Here is a 25,907-nt window from a genome sequence, read left to right as displayed (position 1 = left end):
AGACAGAAGAGAGACGCCGTACAGGGAGGTAGTGAAAAATAATAAGACAGGGGAGTGTGATAATAATTGGGGTGGTTAAGCAGCGCCTAGGTAATTAACTATGTATAATGAAAAAATTAACACAAAAAGTGTAAACGTGATTTTTACGATTCGTCTGTGAGTATTTATGCACTTTTGGTGGATCACATGTCCTTACATTAGTACCAAAAATTAAAAGGGAAAGAACAACCTGATACGGAAGGACAAGAGAAAGTACGATCTAAACTTGATAAGCAGCAATAATTCAAAGATTACGTGTCAATTTTCAAAAAAAGAAAAATATTTGTTTAATTTTTTCCAAAAAATAATTTTGACTAAACACCAAAGGGGGAAAAGTACACAGAGCACCAATATGCTAAAAACAGACAGGCGGTGATGTTTTAAATATATTTTTATAGTGATAAAAATAAAAATGATTCAAAATGGAAGGAGGAGCAGAGCAGGACGAGCAAAAAATAAGATGTCACGTGTGTGCTCAGGGAGCACATACACACATACACACGCGGACAGATACACACATTGGGGGAGGGGAGGAGAATGGGGAGGGAATCATTGATGATAGAAAAAGAAAAACACGAGGGGAGTAATGAGACTGGGAAGAGGGAGGAGGGGAGGGAGAGCTTAGATTTTTTAGAATTAAGCAGCTCCCAGACGGGAGTTGCTTAAATTTCTACAAGAGCTGCTATTCACAAATTATTGTGCTTCGACTAGCGAGATTTCACAAAAACGTTTGAAATGTGATACTGGCTGGGTAGCTTGAGAGATACCTGGTCTTGGTAGCTGCTTTAGTCTCAAGCTTACTGGTGAAGACCAGGCCCGGGAAGGCCCGATGGTCCGGGCCGAAGGAAAATTTTGAAAGCCCGGCTTCAAAAAAAAACAAATGTTTAAACTGTGAAACTTTTCGATGGTTTTTCAGAATTCCTTCTAATTTTGAACCGTAGTCGAAAATTTGACTAACAAGGGAAGTATATGACGGACCGAGTTGATTTTTTTCTATAAATTTGACCGTTGGTAATTTGGACGATGAGGATTCGAAAACTGCAATAAAAATCTGCTAAATGGTCACGTGAAAATTTCGGAAAAAAGTTTTTTCCGAAAAAAATTTTCGGAAACCGGAAATTTCCGAAAGTTCCGAAAACATGATTCCGTTCCGCACATCCCTGGTTATGACCCGTCAAACGTTTTCTCTCCTAGGTATCCTTTCTCTATCAAGGCTTCTCCCCTTATATCGTTTGCTCTGGTGCAAAAAATGTATATAAATCCAAAAAAAGCATTTCATTCATAATCACTTTCAAATAGACACATTCAGATTCAAAACAGGACAATTACTTGAAAAGAATCAGTTTTTCAATGTGCACAATCCATCAGTATCATCTCTATCACTTGGGCATTTAGTTCCAGGCCATCCGCCTTTGAAATCCCGGTTTTGAAAAACGTTTCTGTAAATTTTTGATCAATTATGTACGACTCTTATTTCTGTTTGGAAACTCACTGTGGTCCAACCACACATCTGGCAGTAACTGGGCATGTGGGACCATAACATGATTCTTTTAGACTAACGCAGCCAAATTTAGTCTGGACGGGTATCATAAGATTTCTAGTCGGTTCGTCTTCGAAATAGCCCCTAACTTCCAGAATTGACTTCCAGCCTCTATCATTCGAGTAACATACAACCATATAGTCGTTTGCCTGTGTCTGACATGGGATTCCTTCAGCTATTTTTTCGAATCCAACATCGTATGTCTAGAAGTAAATCATTCAATTGATATCCTCGATAGTGAACGTTTACCATCTCATTCATATTTGCTATGCGATAATTTTTTGCAAAATCACGGCGTCTTTTATTAACAGCATCAAGAATCGTCTTTCGATCCGTATCAGTCATCTCAACCATCTCTCGTTTAACTTTGAGAGGAGCAGTGGACACGAGGAGCGCTGAAAATGGAGCACTTGGAAATTGAGCATTCTTCAGACGAACCGCACGCAGGAGAGGAGGAGAAGTAGGGTGCAGGGGTGCATCTTCTCAATGGAAGTTTTTGAATTGGTTATTTTTGGTTTTCCGCTTCATTTATATGGTAGTTTCTGAGATCTTATCTATACAAAAAAAAATGAAAGTTCAAAAACAAAAAAAAATTTAATTTGTTTGTTTTATAGTAAAATTAACTGTCCACGGTCTTCCACATTGCGAAAAGAACTGCAAGAAACGTGTAGCCGATTTTTTCACGTTTTAATTCATTTCTTTTATTTTTTGCACTGAAAATGCAATATTTTTCAGGTTTTCAGACGTCGCAATGGATGAAAAAAGAGCCACATCCATAAGAATTGTGGAAAGAAGCAGAAAACTGTTTCAAACGAAAATTGCACATAATATACTTGAGGAGGCTCTGACAAAATTTACGTTTTTTTGGCTCATAAGATAGAAAATATAAATTTTTCACATTTCTTATGGATGGGGCACTTTCTTCATAAATTGCGTCGTCTGAAAACCTGGAAATACAGCATTTTCAGTGCAAAAAATTAAAGAATTGAATTAAAACGTGAAAAAATCGGCTTCACGTTTATTGCAGTTCTTTTTCGCAGTGTGGGAGACCGTGCTGTCTCATAAAGTAAGGGATCGAGTAGACCCAGAGTAGATCTCTATTTTTGTAGTTGACAATTTTTTTTGTACGGGCGCTCTCTAGCAAGTTACATCTCGACAAAGTAATTTCTCCCTCAAATCGCGCCCATTTCAGTGCAAAATAGTGTGATTTTTGAGCTGATTACTAGAACTCTCTAGAAAACAATAAAAATGTTGAAGAAGGCAAATATTAATTAGATCAAATGAAATAAAATAATGAAAAAAAACTTTGAAACAATTAAAATAAACATATCTGCTTAGCTTGACAAATTGAAGTATTCAAAAAATTTGAATTTCTCAATTTTGGCGCCAATTATCTGGCCGGGCTGACAAGTATGCTCTCAAGAGGAGATGCTGAGGCATGTAGAGATTCTGATCCGGCTTCATTCCTCAGCTGTTCAAGTCATATGTATTCCAACAAAAAAAACAAGAAAAAAATTTTTTGGAGCACCAAAACGAGAAAAACAGATTTTCCTTCTTTTTTTTCTTGGAATATGATTAGTGGGAAGCTTCACAAATAGGAAAAACAGAGTGAGGAAAGCGATTGGAAAAGAGAAAGAAAAAAACAAGAAAAACTATTGGGAGATTTTGAATGAAGGGAGCTGCTTAGCTATTGGAGGAGCTGCTTAGCTACTGACCTGCTAAGCCTCTCCCCATAATTACTAACTTTTCAGTAAACCAACTCAACTTGTGACCTAACAAAACTTTTGAACTTTTTCCGAAAGAATTCCAAGAATTCTTCTTCTCAAAGGTTACATGTGTTTATAGAGAAAGAGGTCATAGGACACATGACGTCAAAACATAGAGAGAAGTTTTTCGTCTCTGTGAAGCTCACGAGAATTCGAAAATAGAAAATAGTGTGGGAGAGGGAGAGACGCAGATGGAGGGAAATGAGTAGATAGCGGATGGGGACGGACAAACGGAACATTTGTTTGTGGTTTTGGTTTTTTTTGGGCGAGGGAAAGGACTGGGGAGACTGGTGTGTCGGAGACGCGTTTTTCGAAAAGACCAAGAGACGGACTGTCAAGGTGTCAGAATCAGGGACAAAGTCACAACATATTCGGGAAGAGATTCATATCAAGTGGAGTTCTGTGGAGATGAGCTATTAGCTCAGCACAGTTCTTACAACTGCGCTCCATTGAAATGCCCTAAAAATGGCTATTTTTCTCTGAGTCTCTCAATTTCGCCGACGATATTCGTTGGTTTCGGTGGAACGCAATTGCAAAAACTATGCCAAGCTATCGGAAGCTATTAGCACTTCACGCTTCTCACAACCGCGCTCTACCGAAACTCAAGAAAATTGTGTGCAAAATTGAGAGACTCAGAGAAAAAGAGACATTTTCAAGGGATATCAGTGGATCGCAGTTGTAAGAAGTGTGTCGAGCTAATACAACCAACTGAACACCGTCATTGAGTGTTCTCATTTATCACCAAGATACCTTATACGGTATAAAATTATGTATGGAACATTCCTTATGATGATGATTCAAGAATGTTTTTTTGTTTCTCTGCTCTATTTATAGTTATACGGAGAACATCAACCATTTTTATGGACCGTTTTCACCACAGATTGATATGTGAGTTTTTGGTCGTCTTATTCTATTTTTCTAAAACTATCATTTTCTAAATTTGGTTTTTGATTTGTTGACGGGATTTAGTGCAAAAATATTTATGTGAGTTCAACTATCTTTCAATATAAACTGCGACGCACACGCGACGCGTCTCGGAAATTATTTAACTCAGGAATGTAGAATCCTCGTATCGCTGACTATGACTCAATCAACTGGTGTTGTTTGCTCCGTCATTCAATATAAGAATTATTGTTCTTGAGCACGAAATAGACAAAGAAATTTAGTGAACTAATTGCGAGAAGACGAAGATCATAGCATATTGTTTGCAGCTCGAATGAAGGGTTTTCGAATTGGACCTGGAAAAAAAATGAAAAAAAAGCTTCGATTCTCCCAAAAAGAGCAAAGAGACAAACCGGATACAATCTCATATGAATATAGAAAATCTCACAGTGATGACTATCCAGGGCAATGAAAGAATTGAAACTGAAATAGATACCAAAGATCAGCTACATAGTTATCCAAGTAATAATTGTGACAAAAAATGAATAAAGTTCTCATGAAACAAATGTTTTTTGCTTCTTATGAGAAAAACATGAGCAAAATTTTTTTAATGGAAATCTTTACTAATAATATTCAGCAGATCCGTTTGTCTGTCCGTCTGTCGCCGACTCTAGCGCCCTCTGTACTGAACCGTTTTTAATGAAACTTACACAGATCGTTTGGAAATTTTCCCCGGATGATGCCCGTCTATTTTTTTAGTTCAAATAGTTCGAAAATAGGTCACTACGTGAAAAAACATGGTTTTCAAGCCTTTCAGTGGCTTTCATTTCCGAAATGGGAAATAGGAGTTCACGGGAAAAATAGTTATAGAACTTTTCCATTCTTCAAATGAATTCATTTCTTCACATTTTCGTATGGTTTTGGAAAGTTGTTCTACGAATCTTGGGTCAGATCTATTCTGCAAACTGTTTTTGCTATGAACAACCAGATGTGCACGAGACGAGTCAGATGTTGAAATGTAGGTTAGATTATATTCAACTGATTTGTTAGCAAGGAATCTAACTTGCCGAAGGTGATTTTCATCCTTTCGAAATTCCGAGAAAATTCTAGAAACTTCTTGACACAGATGAAGTCTGTGAGGATCAGAAGTAAATAATTTCTGATTGGTTAGTAATATTAGAAGATGATAGTGGGATATGATTGGTTCTTGCATCTTGAACAGAGTTGACCGGAATTCCGACTTCCGCTTTCCGCCACTTTCTTCATTCCGTTCAACTCTGATCATGAAGGACGAAATTCTAATTGATCTGTCTTTCCGAGTTGAGCGGAATGCGGTTTTTGAAATGGCGGAAGGCAGAAGGCGGAAAGCGGAGTAAACATTTTTTGGGCGGAAAACGGCAAACAGAAGGCGGAATTTAAAAAAAATCGGCGGAAAGCGGAAAGCGAAATACGGAAGAAACTATTTTGGCGGAAGGCGGAAAGCGAAGTAAACATTTTTTGGGCGGAAAGCGGCAAGCGGAAGGCGGAATTTTAAAAAATTGGCGGAAAGCGGAAAGCGGAAGGCGGAAGAAACATTTTTGGCGGAAGGCGGAAAAAACATTTTTGCCGGAAGGCGAAAGGCGAAAGCGGAATGAAATTTTTTTGGGCGGAAAGCGGCAAGCGGAAGGCGGAATTTAATAAAAATCGGCGGAAAGCCAAAGACGGAAGCAACAAATTTCTTGGCGGAAAGCGGAATGAAAAAAATGCAAAAAGGCCGAAGGCGGAATACAATGTCGTTTTTAAGAAGACGATTTGGCCTTATTTTGTTGCAAAAAGCCCTTAAAATGGTTAAAGTTGGGTAAAATTTTGTTTTTTTTTTTCGGCAAAAACTGATAGCTTTGCTGCAAAAAAAACCTCAAAAATAGCAGCAAATTGGAGTCTGCGAATAAATTTTTCAAGCTGATATCCTCTAGGCGTAAGGCGGAAAAGCTCTTGAAATAGCGGAAGGCGGAAGGCGGAAGGCGGAAGGCGGAAAGCGGAATAAAAACATTTCGACGGAAAGCGGAAAGCGGAATGAAAAAAGTGGCGGAAGGCGGAATTCCGCTCAACTCTGCTGTCTATGTTTCCTTAAGAATATTTGTGAAGAAAAAAATCGCTTCATATTCCACAGGAAAGATAAGTCATTGAGAAAGTTTGTCGAAATCTTATCAGTAAAGCAGAGGTGCTTTAATTGGTTTCTATCATAACGGGCTGCTTAGCCTACAAAAACTAATAACAAGTGAAAAATTTATACGATCCAGGAGTAGGAAAAATTATGAAACCTCGATAGTCGGAACCATTTGAGAAGCGCCGCAGGCGCTGAAACACCCAGAAGGGTGGAGAAGAAAAGGAGGTTTAGCAGCCGTTAGGCTGCGTTAACCGACTGGTTTACTCTATTTGGGGAAACTATGTTCGTGCAAATACATGTACAGTATCGCTCAAAAGTATATTGAGTTTAGCCTTCTTCAAATGAAATCGCCAAACTTTGAGAGTGTATCATGGTAAAACTAACTGCCCCACAAAACGAATTTTTTTTGTATCAAACAGAGAAAGAATAGAACTCCATTTTTGTAGTTAGGAACGTTTTTGTACGGACACTCCCTAGCAAGTTACATACTGTCGAAGTAATTTCTCCCTCAAATCGACTCTTTTCAGTGCTAAATAGTGCGATTTTTGAGCTATCGTCTGAAAATGACCATAACTCTATAGGGAGAGTCCGTACAAAAAAGTTGTCAACTACAAGAATGAAGCTCTACTTTTGGTCAGTATAATTCATTAAAAATTTATTTGATTACTCAATCAATACTACCATGACACACTCTCAAAGTTGGACCTTATCAACTGAAAAAAACCAAAACTTAGTATACTTTTGAGCGATACTGTACGTGCAAATACATGTATATGTACAATGAGAATCATGTAAGATTTTAAAGATTCTTCAAGACTGAATCAGATGACAAGTAACAGTACCCATTCTGATCAGCGGCCGATGGATCGAAGGTGTCCCGATGAAAGGTCTAGCCAATTGAACCTGAAAAATGAATTCTGAAAGTTGTGGAATCCAAGCACATTAGAAGCTTCCGGAAAAAAGCGTTGGGGATAAAAAAGTTGTTTCTCTAGGGGTCTCTAATCAAATAAAGTATCACAGCCTCCTTCCTCAGGAAGCGTAAACCTTATTTTCCGGAGGGAGGGTCTCCCCCCTTATTTCCTTCATTTCGTCTCTAACTTGGCCTCGTGTCGAGTCGACAACATCTTCATCAGATGATTTTATTCAGAAGTTGAAGAAATGGACGTCATGATAATCGAGGAGGATACGTGGCAGGTAAGCGTTGGGGAGGTGGCAAAGAAGAAGGTATAAAAAGATGACCAAAACAATCAAATTCAACAAAAACGCAGGAAAAACGCTTTAAAAATCTCAAATTTCAGTAAATGTTGATTTCTCGACGTTGAAAACACGCTAAAGGTGCCCCAGAGATTTTTGAATCTGGTGCGCCTCCGGAGCGTTTTTGATGGAAAATAATCACTTTTAAGCCAAAAATTTCTCGGAAACTCAATTTTTCTTCTTTGTCTGAAAACTAGAATTTGCACCATTTTCAGCTCAAAATTTACGTTGAGTCATTTTGAAACCTTCAAGGCGTGTAGCTTTGAATCACATGGTCTCCGGTTCAATTCCTATCTTATTTTTCATAAAAATATTCCAAAATATTCAAATCTCCCTCTTCTTTCTTCCCAATTTCCAACAGACACAAACACCCATCACTTGTCTCTCGACATAAATATGAGCTCTCTTCGTTTTGTCGTCGTCCCCCCCAGACATCAGAAATGTGTGAAACCCCTTCCCGTCCCTCAGAGCCACTCGACATCTTTCCATGTTTTGCTTTTTTATTTCGAGAGGGATTTTGAGTTTGTCATCGGTTTCGAGTGGTTTTGTGACATTAGCACTCTATTCATCAAAAATTTTGGAAAAAAAGTGTTTTCCTTCTTTTTTCGTCAGCATCCTAGTTAGAGTATTCCTAAGATCGGTAGTCTAGAAACACGGCGCGTAACTTTAAATGCCATATTATGAGTTGAAAAATGTACCAAAACCAGTCGGTTCACGTCGCCTAACGGCGACTAAACCTCCTTTTCTACACCACCGTTCTAGGGGTTACAGCGCCTGCGGCGCTTCCAAAACGGTTGAGACTATTGAGGTTTCCGAAGTCTCTCCAACTTCTGGATGTAAAATCTATGTTTTTCTGATGCGATTTCGATCCCTTACTCCTCTATTTGTTTTAAATCTGGCGATAAGAAAAAATCTTTCGCGTGTCTACATGGGTTAGAACCAACGGCTGTATTCCAGTTTAGATGTCCTTTAAAAACTCAAACGCCCCTTAAAACACTTAGACGTCCCTTGAAACACTTAAACGTCCTTTCAAACTCTAATTTTTTTAAAACGTCCTTTCAAAAGTTTAGACGTCCCAAAAAACGTTTAAACGTCCCATAAAATGTTTAGACGTCCCTTGTAATTCCAAAATATAGTTCTGAAGATTTAAACGTCCCAAAAAATATTTAAACCACCCTTGAACACTTTCAGTGGTTTTTAGTGTTGAAGGGACGTCTAAACATTTTTTGGGACGTTTAAATGTTTTTTGGGACGTCTAATTATTTAAAACAAAATTTTCGGGCTTCAAGGGACGTCTAAACATTTTTTGGGACGTCTAAATGTTTTTTGGCACGTTTAAACATTTTTGAACATATTTGGGATCCGAAAGGACGTTTAAATGTTTCTAAGGACGTCTAAGTGTTTTAAGGGACGTCTAAGTGTTTTTTGGGACGTTCAAGTTTTCAAAGGACATCTAAACTGTAATAGAGCCGAACCAACTGACTACAGTCAACGTTGCCCAACTTGCCAGATCGGATGCAGCAAAGAACCGACCTTCGCCATTTGAAATTCGAACTTGTATTTGAAATGTAGTGCCTCGTAATATGAATAAACTGGATCCATGCTTCTGATGTAGTGAGTATCTGGTTGTGCATCAGTACCAACCACTCCGAGAATAGCTCCCTTACGTGTCGACTTCCGAACTCGATGTGGTCTGCCTGACTGTTTCGCTTGAGTTACACACGCTCTGGTGGTGTTGGCTCTTGTTCTTCTTTCCGTCACATCTCTTCTGGTCGTCTGGCAGCTGCCGGGAAATCATTAAAGCCCGTCTAGATCTCGTTTGATCTTCGAACTCATTTTTCCTGCTGATTTCCATTTGTTTGGTATTGGTTCTGATATTTCTCGACTGTTCAGTGTCAGACTGTGGAGATCGTCGGACTGATACCATCAGCCACGATTTTAAACCTCAAAGATAGTAAAGATCCTGACTATCTTGGATGCCGGATAGCACGGCCCGAAGTCTCCTTTTTGTCGATGTTTTTCACAGGCTCCATCAGCTGAGTGCCCTCGATCGCTCACATCTGAATTCTGTTGACATGTCAACAACATTTGCTATGGAATTCTGACAATCTTGATTACGGATAGCAGTCTTTTTGTCGTTTTTCTTCACCGATTCTTGTGTCATGAGTTGAGTGTCCTCTAGCCCATTAATTGATCCGAGCTCCACGCTACCATCTGATTCTGTTCTTATTCACGCAACTTCCGCTAATCTCTATATTTTACACGAACAAAATAAGCGGAGCAAAAACAGTGGTAAGAAGAATGTAAATGCTATTACTTCTCATACCCTCGCTCTACCGGAACCCAAAAAAGTGTGTGAAATTGAGAGTCTCAGAGAAAAACATACATTTATCATGGGCGTTTCAGTGGAGCGCAGTTGCAGGAACTATTCCGAGCTGATAGCCAAAACGGCTATTAACACTTTCTTTTAAATGAGCACCCATATGTATCCAAAATGAATCCCATCTTCCTTCACCTGTGTCCAGAAAATTGTCGTTTCTTTTTCTGATATCAATCTGGAAACAAACGACACGGTTGGAAATCTCTATTTTTCTGAATCAGATGATAACAGCACATCTTTCTCATAGTCCCTTTTGGAGAACGGTCCGTATTTCTTTGTGACGTAGTTCTCACTGGAAACAGGCTGCACGTTCGGAAACCTCTATATTTTCCCAATCTATCAACGAAAAAAATCAAAAACTTTTCTCGGCACGCGGGATCGAACTTAAAACTAACTGTAGTCAACGTTGCTTAACTTGCCAGATCGGACGCGGCGACACGTCAACCCTTACCATTCGGCCACGGAAAATGCAGGCTGAAGAAATGAAAGAAATGGCGACCCTTCGGTCGACAGTTTCACGCCACTTTTCCCGTGTTCATTCCCCTATGCTTTATCAGTGTTTTTGGCTCAGAAGGCGTCATTTTGAGATTTTTGAAAAAAAGAAAAAGACGGGCATCATGCGGGGGAAATTTCTGATCTTTTGGTCCAACTTCGAAGAAAATCGGTGCAGTAGGAAGGCCTGTATGATCGGCGACACACACACAAACATACAGAATCTGGTGTTTGTTAATAGTAAAGATGTAGATCTCAACGAGTTCTATAACCGTAAACTACTACGGGCCGGATGACTAGTTGATGTACCGCAGGACCGACTAGAAAGGTTTTTTTTTGGTAATTTTCGCGTATTTTGACACTTTTTCCCGGACCGCGGCACATCAACAATCCTCCATCCGGCCCATAGTAAGTCACGAATACAAAATTCGCCGAGATCTACATTTTGGTATATTTTTCAGCTCATAAACTTGAGTTTGAAACGAGTTACGCGCCGGCTCGTTCCGTTTTGGCCCAGTTTGCAAGTATGCAAAAAACTAACCTCCGCTTCATAAACCTCTCGACTCTCAGCAGATTTACCAAAATTTCAAAAACTTGATTTTCTTTGGTGTGTATACTCTAGACACTCGTCTATCAATTGGTATACGTGATTAGGCAGACACCTTTAACTTCTCCGGACGCTGTCTGCTTAACAATCAAAAATTCTTTTGAAAGATAGCCCATTCTTATCATAAAAACATGAAACTTAGGTGGAGCGTAGTTTTCCATAATAACGTCACCGATCCTTCTCCATACATGTTCAGGTTTCCTGCTGAAAGTGCGAAAAAGTCCAGTTTTCTGACCTACCAGTTCATTTCAAAAAAAACTCACATAAAAAAGTGGAGAAAACATTCTTCCCCTATTTTTCCCGACCTATCACCACCCTCCCCAAAATTTCCATGAAAAACATCCTGGAATCTGAACATGTATATCCTTCTCTTTCTTTGCAACCTATCAGTCTTGGGTTTCTTCCGCAAGTGCATTTTCTAGATTCCCATTTTCCGAACTTCTACCGATATTTTCTCTCCATTTCCAAAACCACTTCATCAGTCATCCACTCCATATTCCTGCCGTGACACACCTACCTAATCCGCTTGTGTTTAGCTCTCTTCCAGATAATCCCCCCTTTCTAACGGATTCCCATTTTCCCACTCTTCAAATCCCTTTTCAAATCCTTTCATGTTTTGAAAGAAGCCATTGAATACTCACACACCTGGCTCATTTTTCCAGTGTGTTTTGTAGGAATAGTCACGTTTTTTAGAGATAAGTGTTTCAGTTTTCCGGGGAAAGAGTAGATTAATTATATGTTATTCGAAAATTAATTTTGGGGATGAGATAAGTACTACCTCAACCCAAGATCTATAATTATAGTAATCTGCAATTATTGAAAACGCAATCTTATTGACAGAACAATACTTTTCAAAAAAAAAAGTGGCCAAATGGCTCAGTGGGATTTTCGACTGAACGTTTTTTTTTCTACGTTTCTAATGGTCAAAACGACGCAACAATGTGAAGCTCTCCCGTCCCACTCTTTTAAAGGCGCATGTCTCAAAAGTAGGCGGCCCACTTTTGAGATATGCGCCTAGCAGTCAATGTAACAATTTTCGTTCTTAGTTTATTAAAATAGAAACAAAGAACTACGGTACCATGACTACACTCAATAAAAAGAGTCTACATATAATTCCTGCAACGAATTTCAATTTCCTCCCCCCTTTTCCATTTTTATAGCTTCTCGAAAGTGCACGACGAAAATGAAACTCTTCTCCCCCGTCCTCCTTTTCCATTTTTTATTGGTATTCTCCTATTCCTTCTCGCTTTTTTCTTCTTTTTCTTATTCTTCCCTTTTTCAGTTTTTTTGCTCTTCCATCTCCTTTTACATTTTAATCCATCCCTTATCCCCCTTGAGACAGTAGTGGTGGCTCACTATTTTTTTTGACCTCCTAAGAAGTATTAGTAGATGATGAATTGAGACATGTGATATATGTGACATATACTTAGTTTTTTGGGTTGGGGTCTAGGAGACTACAAATTTTTCTTGGGCAAAGAAAATTGAGTTTGTCATTCTACCCCATGATTATCCGTCTTTTCGGTCGGAAAAATTTTTCTTGAAAAAATGTAAATAGAAACCGAAAATTTTTCACAGCTATGGAGATCTATCAATTTTAATGGTGGCCTAGAAATCTCTGAGAACTTTTTAAAGGTTCATGAAAAATGATTTTTAGGTCGGAAATATAACTGCCCCGTATTAGAACCGGCCGAGTCAGAACTGGTACGAATTAGAACCGACTAAAAGACGGTCACAGCCGATAGACCTAGATTTGACAGTTCTTTTTCATACCGGTTTTTATTCGGGGCAGCACACAAAATTGAGCTATAATAGGCCTCCGTTGTCTAAGGATCTCAAAAACTCATTTTTCGCTATTTTCAGATTTTCTTGATTTTGTGATGTCAAAAATTCGCATATTCAGGAGGAAACCTTGATTTTCAGTTTTTCTTGACCAAAATTCAAAATTTTTAAGCATTTTTTAACCTAAAATCATAATTTTCCGCTGCTGACATTGAATTTTTTGGGTTTTCAGCTCAATAAATCTAATTTCAGCGTTTCTATACTGAAATTTTGAGATTTCTCAGATAGATATGATTTTTGAGGCATATTTCTGTTGTGGTAATGCACTAACTATGCTCATTTCTCTTCCCCTTCTCCTCCCTCCTCCCTCCTCCCGTCTTCCACCGAATTCTGAAAAACGGCTCCCATGGGTTCGATTACTACATTTGTGACTCTTCACCATTTCGGCTAATTCTCATATGCTATGGGATCATTTGCTATAACTCAAAATGCTATTTTTGCTCAGTTGCTATATAGTCTCTTTTGCTATATGAAGTGTCTCTTCTGCTATTTTGGCTCATCTGCTATGGAAATGGGGTTCCTTGCATGGCTCAAATGCTATCATCTGGCTCATATGCTATGGCCGAACTCATATGCTATAAAATGCTCTTTTACTATGAAAATTAAAACCCGAATGGGTACTATTTTTCAAAGTCCAGAAAGAAGAGTAATCGGAAGCGAGGGACCTCAATATGATAATATGGTATCGGAATGAAGGCTCCAGTATGATTTCATAGCTATTAGGTAGATATACCAACAAGATAAGTTTTCATTCAGTTAGTGACAAAACAAGAGGGAAATCTGGAAATTTCATCAGGTCAAGCAGAGATAGAAAAAAAGTCGGAAAATTCAGTAGTGAAATTGAGTTCAATATTCGATGAATTGGATAAAATATCGTTTCCTAACGTTTTTATTCACTTTTTCTCAGTAGGTCTGAAGTGCTCAGTATTTACTAAGAAGGTACAATTTTTGACATACTGTGAATTTGTGAACTAAAGTGTTTTTCCCGCCAAAATTTTTTTTGAAAATCCTTGTCGAAACTTTATTTTTTTCACAGTATCTCGAAATTTTTTCGACTTGCGTAAATGGACTATAGAAGACTTTTTTAAAACCTTTTTCTCTTGTTGTAGTGCGCTTTGAATAACTTCATGACACTTTCTTTTCAATTCCGACGAGGAAAAAATGTCGGAACTTGTTTATTTCGATAATAGTAAATACTGAGCACTTCAGACCTACTGAGAAAAAGTGAATAAAAACGTTAGGAAACGATATTTTATCCAATTCATCGAATATTGAACTCAATTTCACTACTGAATTTTCCGACTTTTTTTCTATCTCTGCTTGACCTGATGAAATTTCCAGATTTCCCTCTTGTTTTGTCACTAACTGAATGAAAACTTATCTTGTTGGTATATCTACCTAATAGCTATGAAATCATACTGGAGCCTTCATTCCGATACCATATTATCATATTGAGGTCCCTCGCTTCCGATTTCTCTTCTTTCTGGACTTTGAAAAATAGTACCCATTCGGGTTTTAATTTTCATAGTAAAAGAGCATTTTATAGCATATGAGTTCGGCCATAGCATATGAGCCAGATGATAGCATTTGAGCCATGCAAGGAACCCCATTTCCATAGCAGATGAGCCAAAATAGCAGAAGAGACACTTCATATAGCAAAAGAGACTATATAGCAACTGAGCAAAAATAGCATTTTGAGTTATAGCAAATGATCCCATAGCATATGAGAATTAGCCCACCATTTCGCCTTCTCCCCCTTTTTTTTCTCCCGGAAATTGTTCGCCTACACTGGAAAAACTGAAAAGCACAAAAAAAGCAGTTTATTATCACATTTATCCCATCTTTTTTTCAATGTTTTCGACTGTCGAGAATATTTTGTTTCTCGAAAATTCGAATTCCCGCTTCAAACTTCTATTCTTCCCCATCTCACTCTACTATATTCCTACGAAATGTTGCCTATTCCAGCAGTCTCCACTGCGCGAAAATTTCAGGTTCATGGACCAAACGAGCCTAATATGATTGATTTCAATAATATGGTTAGTGTAATTGTAATCACGCTCTGTTGATAATCAGATAATCAGCTATTTGGATGGAATTCAAAAAATTTTAAACTATGCTAAGTTTCCAGAACCAAATCGTGTCGCATCGTGTACCGACCACTCGGATCTCCACATTTCTTGTCACTCTCATCTCATTTCTGCTGGTTTTGGTGGTGTTCGCCACGTGTGTCATGTGTATCACTTATGTGAGAAGGAAACTGAAACGGAGACAGGAGGTAAGTGCTTAAAAGTATGAAAGAGGGGAGGGCCTAACTTTTGCATTTTTGGTTTTATAGGCCATCGGGTGAAATACACATGAGTTGAGAATTTTAGGTGCTGCATAACAAATACCATATTGTACAGCTCTCAGTTTTCAAGCCTAATAAGATTTTGATCATTTTTCTGTACCCTAGCATTCCGAAAGCTTATAACTAGTTGAAGTTGTCGACCGTAACACAACTACAAAAATAAAGATCTGGGTTTACTATAATTGTCATGCTGTCGATACTTTTCGCGCGTCGTTAAGGTAAAGACTTGTAAGTGGTCCAAAGTTTGACCTCGTTTTTCTCGAATACCAGGGCTCAAAGGCAAAAACCGTATATATTTTTGGAATCAGCGTCACTTCAGCTTTCCAAATAAGTCCCGTCCCAAATCTCCAAACTGACTCCATGACCTTCCCTAGTTAGCTGTGGACATCATGATAGGGTCTCAGACTTGTCTATTTTTCACGTATTTGCAAACACGACTGTGAGCCTCCAAACTCTACTTTTATTTTTGTGTATTCAGAATAGTCTTCTCTGCCGTGACGCCACATCGGAAACCCTCATCGAATCTTCATTAATCAACAGTGATACTCACACAATGTACAGTGCAATTGATGTTTGAGCTGGACTCTTCTGATTTTATAAAAACATGTGTCTAAAAAACCGTATCCTTGAATTTCCCCCGTTTGAACTGTGTGTATGTGACTATTCATGCATTGTTGTGCACCTATTTGTAAATAAATCATGGGTCTTATACAAACTTGTCAAATTTCAGCCTGGCTTCAAGAAAAGATATGTACATATTAAAGATTTTACATTTTTAAAAACTCAATTTCTTGATGCAGCTTTTGATTGAATCTTGAAGTATAGTCAAAAAATCGAAATTTTTGGAAAAAAATTGTAAAAACTGGTGATAGCCATACGATAAGTACCATATTGAATCAAGTTAGGAAACCAAAACGATCGATTCTGGTCTACTGGTTCATAAATACTATTTGTCTTCTCCGAGCGGGTGCGCGCACACCTGTCATCTTTTTCATATTACACCCAGCAACTGTTACCTGACCCCCATCGCCTGCCTATCCACTATTAATACCTATCTCCCCTTACCTCACTCCATCAGAAAATGTCAACTTCTCCAAATTTCCCCTTATTATATCTCCCAATTATTGTCTTGAATCAAGTTCTGAAATTGATGACTCCATTCGAGTTGTAAGTTTGAGTTTTGCAATCAATTTATGCATTATTTCAAAAAATTCAGAATAGCTGTGTCACTGTGCAGTAAAACCAGTAAACGATTGTGCAAATCGATACGAAGTGAGATTCAATGTGAAAATGCGAAAGATATGTTTATAATGAGATACTCGACTAGCACAACAGTATGGCTGAGATTCAAATATTTCCCAAAAATCGAATGGATGTTCGATGTGAGAAAAATTCCGAAGGAGTTTAAATTGAGGAAACCCAAGAAAAACTTTTTGCACAAAATATTGTCTCTCTTCCGGAAAAAAGAAAGGAAAAATGAAGTCACTCCCACGAACATAATGAATATGTTTGCTACCGACTGGACTTCAAGCACAGAGATATTGCCCAAGTGAGTCTTTGTTTTAGAAATAAGTTCAAACTTTTCAGGAAAATTTTCAAAATTTCCAGAGAAAACGTCACTATCGAATCTCTCAACATGTACTGCTCAGAAGAGCCATTGGCATCCACTATCAATCCAGGGATTCTATACCTCTCTGATATCTTCAATATATCTATGGATCATGTTGAACTTCATTTTCAAGATTTCAACAGAGAGCAAAACGAGCGACTTATTGATTTCTACAAGCAACAAAACCTGAGAACACTCACTTTGGTTGGGAAACGATTCAATACAGCTGAAGATGATAAAGTGTTGGATTATATTCTTTGTCGGCAGAATCCCAAACTTAGATTAAAGCTTGCGTTGGAGCCAACTTCCGAGTTCCGATTTAAAAATGAGTACTTCCGAAACCATACGGAAGTATTGGAGATCAATAACTCACAATGGATTGGGATGGATGATGTTCTTCAACTGGAATCATTGCACATCGATTTGTATAAATCAAAAATCGAAAGTTTAGCCATGAAAAGTTTGATTCAAAAATGGGTCGACGGATGGATACCAAAGTGGCGGACTCTAATGATTGAGCACCCTGAAAATGTGAATATCGATTTATATGTAGAGGAAATAGTTAGTGGTGAGAAGTAAGTTTAAAACAAGTTATTTTTTAACATTTTATATTACAATTTTAGCAGCAACGCCGACGTGAAAAGCTTAAGAAAAGAAGCTGCGACCGTAAACTATGTTCAACATGTGCTGCTTCGAAAGGACGGACATGCTGCAGTGGTGGCTGTAAAAGATGATAAAATCGGATGGTTTCATGTTGTGGAGAAGGTTTTTCAGAAGGATTTTTTAATCGATAAAATCAGTGAGGATGACATTGGATGATTTCATTTTATATTATATTATTCTTCTGAAATGAACATTTGAATCAGATAAAAATACACCTGAGAATCCAGATATAAATTTTTGACTAAAATCCAGTTATAAGCTAGGATCAAGACCACCACAACTAAAATATTCAGAGCATATATATTAACTAATTCTAAAATTCAGCTCTTGGTGAAAACTTCAAAGCTAGGGAGAGGAAATTCGAGTGCAACCGTCATATTCTAGAGAAGCGTACCTGTTGAGAGATTAACCAGCAGCTGTTGTGGTGAACAGACATTGGTGCACAAGACATTTGAATAGTACCGTGCGGGTGATAAAAACCGATAACCAATTAAAATTAATTAATTAATAGAAGAAAAATTTTCCAATTTGTAAACCATGTTACTCGAAGGAACTGAAACTGCTTCTCCTTGCTGATCTGAATGGGGGTTCTGACTGCGGACAGATCCTGTACTTTGAATCTGTAATAAATTTTTGCAACTGAAGCCTGTGGAAAAGTTGCCATTTTCCGGAGCTACAGATTCGGAACTACTGTGAAATTTTCTACAAGATAGCATTTGTCTCAACTCTGAAAACCAGTTTCCTTCCAGACCATTGCTTAGTTAACAAATATGATATCTTCGTTAATTAGTGGAATTTCAAGCAGAGATTGCACACTTTGATGCTACTGGCTTTCTGAAAATCTAATACCCTCTTCATAAGAGTTCAAATGAGAAAATTCACTGAACAGATGAAAAACACAAACAACTACAAAATAAATTAATCGATATGGTAATTTTTGACACGAATATTTAATCTATTCAAAGCCACCGAAATCTATTCAATCATTCATTCACTATCTTGTCCCCCAATGCTTCCCTTCCTCCTATACCTTCTACTTCCAGTTTTAATCCAATCCTGCTTGGTTATTAGATACACTGAGCCGCGTAAGTCTTCAGATAATTACAGCCATCTAATAATAGAAATATGTACTTCCAGCAAAATGCGAATGTCAATGGGTTTCACTGAACAAAACAAACATTCAAAGTTTTGTGAGCGAAAATCCATTTTATACCAAGAATGTTTCTTTATATTGGTTGGATGGTTCGTCCCCTCCCGTCTCCACTCAAGATGACTGTTCTTTATCAATTTATTGTGTCACCGAGGGAGACAGTCTTGTTGTTATGACCAAGACATTTGCTATTTTGGTATAAAACTTTCGAGAAAGGAGAGTAACAATAATTCTTCAGTTTGACGCCTACTCTGCGGACGCCCTTTGTAACCCTTATACTCAAAAGTGGCAAGTGGATAATGGGGCGGAGCTTGTTACCTATGATGAGTTGTACGCAGTTTGCGTGGATTACAGTGAGTTTTGAACCATGCTTGTTACTAAGCGAGCACCTCAAATTTTTCAGGAACATACACCACAGGTCCTCCGCCAACATTCGAAACAACCGGAACACCGCCACCAGAGATTATTCCGTTCAGAAGTGCAGTTAATAAGGTTTTGAGTTGGTTTTGGTAATTTCTCTGATATGTGTAAAAATGAAATAAAATTGTTATTCTGCATCTGATATCTATTTATATATTCATAGTATGAATGCGCATTTTTGAAATCTAATTGCAAGAAGTCTACTGTAAGCAAAAATGTTCTCGTCAAAACAATTTGCTTCAGTATTTCAAACAAATGCAAAGTGTTATCTTTGCCCATGTTATGTTTTCATTTCCCTTGCTGTTTGGTTCTTTTGCAATTGACATATGAACTTCATCTGACAGGTATAGCTTATTGAGCTCACATAGCAATTATAATTAATTGAAGAACAATTTTCCAGTTTGTAAAGTTGGTCACTCGATGCAACTGGAACTGTTTCACCCACCGAGAGTTGTCTGAATAGATGTTCAGACTGCGGGCACACCCTATCTTTTAATAAATTTTAGGATGATTTTGAGTCTGTAATCAATTGAAACTTGCGGAAAAAGTTATTCACGGTTTTCTAAATATCAAGAGCATTTTCTGGAGTTTCAGATTCGGAATCGCTGGGAAATTTGTTACAAGACAGCAATCGAATGTGTTATTTTTGTTAATCATTGGAATTTTAAGATTAACTAATAAATCGATCAAAAACTCAAACAACTAAATAATAAATTGGTCGATATGGTAATTTCTGACACGAATATTCAACAAAAAGAGGCCACCAAAATCTATTCAATCATTCATTCACTATCTTGTCCCCCAATGCTTCCCTTCCTCCTATACCTTCTACTTCCAGTTTTAATCCAATCCTGCTTGGTTATTAGATACACTGAGCCGCGTAAGTTTTCAGATAGTTACAGCCATCTAAGTATACAAATTTCTAAATATACTTCCAGCAAAATGCGAATGTCAATGGGTTCCACTGGACAAAACGAACATTCAAAGTTTTGTGAGCGAAAATCCATTTTATACCGAGAACGTTACTGTGTATCATTTATATTCTTTGTTGTTCCCTCCCGTCTCTACTCAAGATGACTGTTCTTTATCAATTTATTGTGACACCGAAGGATTGAGTCTTGTTGTTATGACTAAGACATTTGCTATTTTGGTATGAAACTTTCGAAAAAGGAGAGAAACAATAATTCTTCAGTTTGGCGCCTACTCTGCGGACGCCCTCTGTAACCCGTATACTCAAAGGTGGCAAGTGGATAATGGGGCAGAGCTTGTTACCTATGATGAGTTGTATGCAGTTTGCATGGATTACAGTGAGTCTTGAACCATGCTTGTTGCTGAGGCAGCGGTCAAACACTGAGGTGTTTTCATAACTTGGAAAGTGACTAAAATGTTTCAGGATTGAGCACTACGCCAGAACTACCAGCTCGTACAACGGGAACACCGCCACCAGAGATTATTCCTTTCAGAAGTGCAGTTAATAAGTTTTTGAATTGGTTCTGGTAATTTCTCTGATATGTGTAAAAAAAGAGCACTGAAATAAAGTTGTTATTCTGCATGTGATATCTATTTATATATTCATAGTATGAACGCGCATTTTTTAAATCTAATTGTAAGAAGTCTACTGTAAGCGAAAAAGCTTTTTAAAAAATTGTTTCAGTATTTCAAAAAAATCCAAAGCGGGCACACCCTATCTTTTAATAAATATTACGCTGATTTTGAGTCTTTAATCAATTGAAACTTGCGGGAAAAGTTATTCACGGTTTTCTAAATATCCAGAGCATTTTATGGAGTTACATATTCGGAATCGCTGTGGCATTTGTTACAAGACAGCAATCAAATGTGTTATCTTTGTTAATCATTGGAATTTTAAGATAAACTGATCAAAAACTCAAACAACTAAAAAAATATATTGGTCGATATGGTAATTTCTGACACGAATATTCAATCTATTCAAGGCCACCAAAATATATTCAATCATTCATCCGCTATTTTTCTTCCCAATGCTTCTCTTCCTCCTATACCTTCTGCTTCCAGTTTTAGCCCAATCTTGTTTGGTTATTAGATACACTGAGCCGCGTAAGTTTTTAAGTTTTCAGATAGTTACAGCCATCTAAGTATACAAATTTCTAATTATACTTTCAGCAAAATGCGAATGTCAATGGATTCCACTGAACAGGGAAAACATTGAAAGTTTTGCGGGAGAAAATCCATTTTATACCGAGAACGTTACTGTGTATAAGAATTATCAATTGTATTCTTTGTTGTTCCCTCCCGTCTCTACTCAAGATGACTGTTCTTTATCAATTTATTGTGACATCGAGGGATTGAGTCTTGTTGTTATGACTAAGACATTTGCTATTTTGGTATAAAATTTTCGAGAAAGGAGAGTAACAATAATTCTTCAGTTTGGCGCCTACTCTGCGGACGCCCTCTGTAACCCCTATACTCAAAAATGGCAAGTGGATAATGGGGCGGAGCTTGTTACCTATGATGAGTTGTACGCAGTTTGCCTGGATTACAGTGAGTCTTGAATCCCACTTGTTGCTGAGGCAGCGGACAAACACTGAGGTGTTTTCATAACTTGGAAAGTGACTAAAATGTTTCAGGATTGCGCACTACAGTTACACCGCCACCAGCGACGCCAGAACTACCAGCTCCTACAACAGGAACACCGCCACCAGAGATTATTCCTTTCAGAAGTGCAGTTAATAAGTTTTTGAGTTGGTTCTGGTAATTTCTCAGATATGTGTAAAAAAAAGAGCACTGAAATAAAGTTGTTATTTTGCAAGTGCATTTTTAGAGTCTAATAGTAAGCCCTCTACATTTTTGTTCAAAATATTTTTTCATTTTTCAAAAAAAAAATCCAATATGTCCTCTCTCACCTTGTCATGTTTTCATTCTCCTTGCTGTTTGGCTCGTGTCGACACACAAAAAGAAGAAAAAACATCAAAAAATCATTTCTCTCAACACCTGCCCTATCCCTTCTCCTCTAGCTTCCGCCATCATCATTTTTCTCACTTTTCACTTTCTTTTAGGGAATTTATGTTCATTTTTCTGCAGATATCATCATCATCATCATTGTTTCATAAACAATTTTGCAAATGTCTTTGCATTCTGATAAATCTATGCCCAGACAAGTGCAGTATTCTCTTAAAAAATGCGCCTAAGGCATCCCAGTCTCTCTGTTTTAAAATAGACACTTGGAAATTCGGATATCCAGATATCGTGACGGAAGAGTCGAAACGGCTTAAAATTATTATTTTGAGATCTTTTTCTGACTCAAAACGCGTCTCTGGCACCCCAGCTATCTCTGAACTTTTATTGATGATTTGAATACTCGGCAGCCTGTTTTACCACCCCCCATTGGGACCTCTGGATTGCTATCCATCCAGAACGCGTCAATGGCACCCCAGACACTCCGAGATTTTCAACATTCCAAGTATCTGCCTCCTCTCTCCGCTCTCATATTTCAATAGATTGCGAAACAGAGATTGGAGACGAATATTATTCCACTGTTCCTCTTCTTCTTCTACTTGGAGAGGAAACAGTTGTCTCAGTCGGATCAAGATGAGAAAGAGTGTGAGATGTAGAGAGACTTAGAGAAAAGAGAGAATAATAATAATAAGATGAAGAGATAGATCATTGGGGAAAACGTTCATCATAATTGACATGACGACGCGCCTATTCGAATCGGTTTTATGATTTTATGAAAGTTTTATACGTTTCGAAGAGGAAGGATTGTTATGGGGTGGTGATTTGAGTACTGTTATATTCTTGATTAGAATTTTTAAATTAGTTCGTAAGACAATCCTTTACTATAGTAACGCCTAATAATTATAAACGTTTGCTTCAGTAAATTCACATTTCCGTAAATCTACACCAGACTTCTGAGAATTAACCTTCAGTAAAGTTAAGTTTAACCTTTCTTTTTAAATCTATCTTTGTAAATCTACATTCAATACTTGTAAATCCACACCACACCTCTTTCATAACTAACGTCTTCACCATATCTCTATCTTTTTGCAAGGGTTTTTTATATCACCGGAAATGAAGATATGATGAAGCTCCGCCCACTTAATTTGAACATCATTTTTAAAAAATTTGCAAAAGCATTTCATTGAATAAGATTTCGCAAAAACCGTAATCTACACCCAACTTCCGTAAATCGGCACAAATTTTACTTTAACCCAGAAATACCTACCGTAAACCTACATCGCTATTCTCGTAAATATGCCCCTAACTACCGTAAAACCACACCATGATTTCGTAAACCTACACCGATCTTTTCGTAAACCTACATCACTTTCCTCGTAAATCCACCTTTGTTTCCCGTAAATCTACATCCTAGTGAATTCACAACATTCTTTAGCCTCTGCTTCCCCCTCCAGTTGTTTTTTTTCCAAACATTTTCCCCTTAATTTACGACTTTTTGTGTTTTTTTTTCTAACCTTTACGATGTTCCAGTTCCAAATTTCAAAACTTGATTCCTTTTCCTCCCTTTTCCCAACGTTTTTTCTCTAATTCTCATCGTGTCTAGGAGGTTCAACTGATAAATGGAGGGGCTCATTGACACCCATCCCTCTTTTTTCTTATCAATTGCGAATTGAAAAACGAAACCAAACAATTGTTGCTTTTTTGTTGTTGGAAGAATTGACGTTTTTTTGGTTGTCTGTGTCTACATACATATGTGTATGCTTTTTTGGTCCTATGATCCTTTATTTCGTTTGGGAAAATATGTTTTTTTGTTGAATAGTTGGGAAAAATGATTTAACGATCAGCTATTTCAATGAATTTTTTTTTATTTGAAAAAATAATTGTTTTGTTTCCAAGTTTGAGAGTCCGTTACCAAGTTGAATTTGACAATTTCTAACAATTTCGCTCTTAATTGCTCCTAATTTTTTTGCTCTCAATTTTAGTAGCACTCTTTGTTTCTTCTAAGCTTTCTAGATATATTTTTCGAAAAACATAAGCGACAACTCGCTCTGTGTTGACATATCTCAAAAGTAGGATGAGCTATCAAAAAGTAGTCAACTACAAAAATGATCAGCGTAAAATTCTCTATAACTTTGTAGTTGACCACTTTTTGATATCTCTGCAAGAAAGAGACGCAGACAATCGGACAACCTGGTTTCTATACTTCCTCTCTCACTCCTCGTCTCCCAGCCATCCATCTTTCAAAACGCATATCTCAAAAGTGGGCGGAGCTATCAAAAAGTAGTCAACTACAAAAATGATCAGCGTAAAATTCTCTATAACTTTGTAGTTGACCACTTTTTGATATCTCTGCAAGAAGGAAACGCAAACAGTCAGACACTCTCCTCCTCCTAGCATCTTTAAAGGCTCGTATCTCAAAAGTGGGCGGAGCTATCAAAAAGTAGAAAACTACAAAAATGATCAGCGTAAAATTCTCTATAACTATGTAGTTAACCACATATTTCAAAACCTTAAAGAGCCTTCTAAAAATTGTTAATTACAAAAATAGACAATTTGTCATGTTCTTTAACAATGGACCGCCAGGAAATGTTTGATCTCTGACCACTATGTATTAGTGTAGTTTAAAAGTATCTATTTCGCAAAGGGTGTTCCTCAGATAATTAGTCATTTGAAAAGAAAAAGAATTCCTATCATTCTTCTCCTTCCTTGTCATCATCAATTAGTTTTTTGTCTCCCCTCCCCCTCTCCTCTAGTTTTCCCTAGCCATATCATATTGCGCTTCTCATTTTTTTGCCCTTTTCCCTCCATTCCTTCCGGTTCTTCCCCACCAGGTAACAATTTATCTTGGTGACTTTAGGCTTCCGACAAGGCTAGCCACGTGGCATCTCGGAATTTCCAATTAGGAACACACGCTCATTAATTAGTGTCTGTTGTACTTCTTGGTGTGGTCGTTAAACTGAATTGGTGATCAGTTTGCTTTTTTGTCATCTGATGACTTTTTCTTCTTCTTTCTGACTTCTTCTAGTAAAGAATTCAGAGAAAATATCACTGGCTACATTCTTGTTCTGGAATTTTCCAATTTTTTTTCTAAATTTTGTAAATCATCTAGGTTTTGAGATTTACATCTTTAATATCTGTGAGTATCGTTACGGATTTTTATTCAATCTTATCACCCCAATTTCTGATAAGTATACTAAACAAGACAAGGGCTACATTTTTGTAGTTGACCACTTTTTGATAGCTCCGCCCACTTTTGAGATATACACTTTTGAAGTTTAGCTAGAGGGAAAAATGAAGGAAGGCACAGAGAAGCTAGAGAGTCTGTTTTCTCTGCGTCTCTTTTTTTCTTGAAACCCTCATATCTCAAGAACTTGCAGTGTTGTCAAAAACATAAAAAATACTGGAATTTTAATTTTCTATTTTTTGTATTCTAGTTTTCAACTTTTTCGAACAAATTATCCCTGGATAGTCAAAAAGATTGAGATAGCTGATTATCTACAATTGTCTATAACTTTACAGGGAAAGCACATACAAAAAAGTTGTCAACTACAAAAATAGAGAACGCAGTGTGATCTACTCAAAAATATAAATTTGGTACAGATTGAATCATTTTTGACTCTGTGACAAGCTTTCAAAGTTTTTGATATTTCATGGAAATCGTTTCTTTCATCTTTTTTTTTTTAAATATTTAAACAAAATGTCAATTTTTCTTACTGTCAGTCCTGTCTGTCTGTTTGTCAGTTCCTTCCTCCATTTCCATATGTTTTCCCCAAAATCCTTATTTTTCAGACTTCATACTCATACATACACATAAAAAGGCAACCCTGGCCCCCCTCATACCC

General features: G+C 37.5%; 6 protein-coding genes across 6 annotated transcripts; 5 read left to right on the top strand and 1 right to left on the bottom strand.

Annotated features, from left to right (window-relative positions):
* Positions 1–1,378: 1,378 nt before the first annotated feature.
* On the bottom strand, positions 1,379–1,933 carry GCK72_021919 (uncharacterized protein; the record flags this gene model as incomplete). Its single annotated transcript, XM_053734573.1, has 3 exons — positions 1,379–1,478; positions 1,532–1,782; positions 1,829–1,933. 3 exons carry the CDS (start codon positions 1,931–1,933, stop codon positions 1,379–1,381), a joined length of 456 nt encoding a protein of 151 aa, XP_053583486.1.
* Positions 1,934–14,894: 12,961 nt separating this feature from the next.
* Positions 14,895–15,869, top strand: GCK72_021918 (uncharacterized protein; the record flags this gene model as incomplete). Its single annotated transcript, XM_053734572.1, has 3 exons — positions 14,895–14,981; positions 15,074–15,220; positions 15,771–15,869. The coding sequence occupies 3 exons, from the start codon at positions 14,895–14,897 to the stop codon at positions 15,867–15,869; spliced, it is 333 nt and encodes a 110-aa protein (XP_053583485.1).
* A 504-nt stretch (positions 15,870–16,373) lies between these two features.
* On the top strand, positions 16,374–17,720 carry GCK72_021917 (uncharacterized protein; the record flags this gene model as incomplete). The annotated part of the gene is made up of 4 exons (XM_003105129.2): positions 16,374–16,459; positions 16,509–16,841; positions 16,901–17,476; positions 17,525–17,720. 4 exons carry the CDS (start codon positions 16,374–16,376, stop codon positions 17,718–17,720), a joined length of 1,191 nt encoding a protein of 396 aa, XP_003105177.2.
* Positions 17,721–18,573: 853 nt separating this feature from the next.
* On the top strand, positions 18,574–19,227 carry GCK72_021916 (uncharacterized protein; the record flags this gene model as incomplete). The annotated part of the gene is made up of 4 exons (XM_053734571.1): positions 18,574–18,649; positions 18,702–18,910; positions 18,953–19,067; positions 19,118–19,227. 4 exons carry the CDS (start codon positions 18,574–18,576, stop codon positions 19,225–19,227), a joined length of 510 nt encoding a protein of 169 aa, XP_053583484.1.
* Positions 19,228–19,938: 711 nt separating this feature from the next.
* GCK72_021915 (uncharacterized protein) lies at positions 19,939–20,634 on the top strand (the record flags this gene model as incomplete). Its single annotated transcript, XM_053734570.1, has 4 exons — positions 19,939–20,014; positions 20,073–20,284; positions 20,327–20,441; positions 20,528–20,634. 4 exons carry the CDS (start codon positions 19,939–19,941, stop codon positions 20,632–20,634), a joined length of 510 nt encoding a protein of 169 aa, XP_053583483.1.
* A 497-nt stretch (positions 20,635–21,131) lies between these two features.
* GCK72_021914 (uncharacterized protein) lies at positions 21,132–21,865 on the top strand (the record flags this gene model as incomplete). The annotated part of the gene is made up of 4 exons (XM_053734569.1): positions 21,132–21,207; positions 21,274–21,494; positions 21,537–21,651; positions 21,738–21,865. The coding sequence occupies 4 exons, from the start codon at positions 21,132–21,134 to the stop codon at positions 21,863–21,865; spliced, it is 540 nt and encodes a 179-aa protein (XP_053583482.1).
* Between the last annotated feature and the right edge of the window lie 4,042 nt (positions 21,866–25,907).

This window comes from Caenorhabditis remanei, chromosome V, assembly GCF_010183535.1.
Source record: "Caenorhabditis remanei strain PX506 chromosome V, whole genome shotgun sequence".
NCBI classification, from domain to species: domain Eukaryota; kingdom Metazoa; phylum Nematoda; class Chromadorea; order Rhabditida; family Rhabditidae; genus Caenorhabditis; species Caenorhabditis remanei.
The sequence above is the reverse complement of the archived record's forward strand: the minus strand, read 5'-3'. Positions and strand labels throughout refer to the sequence as shown.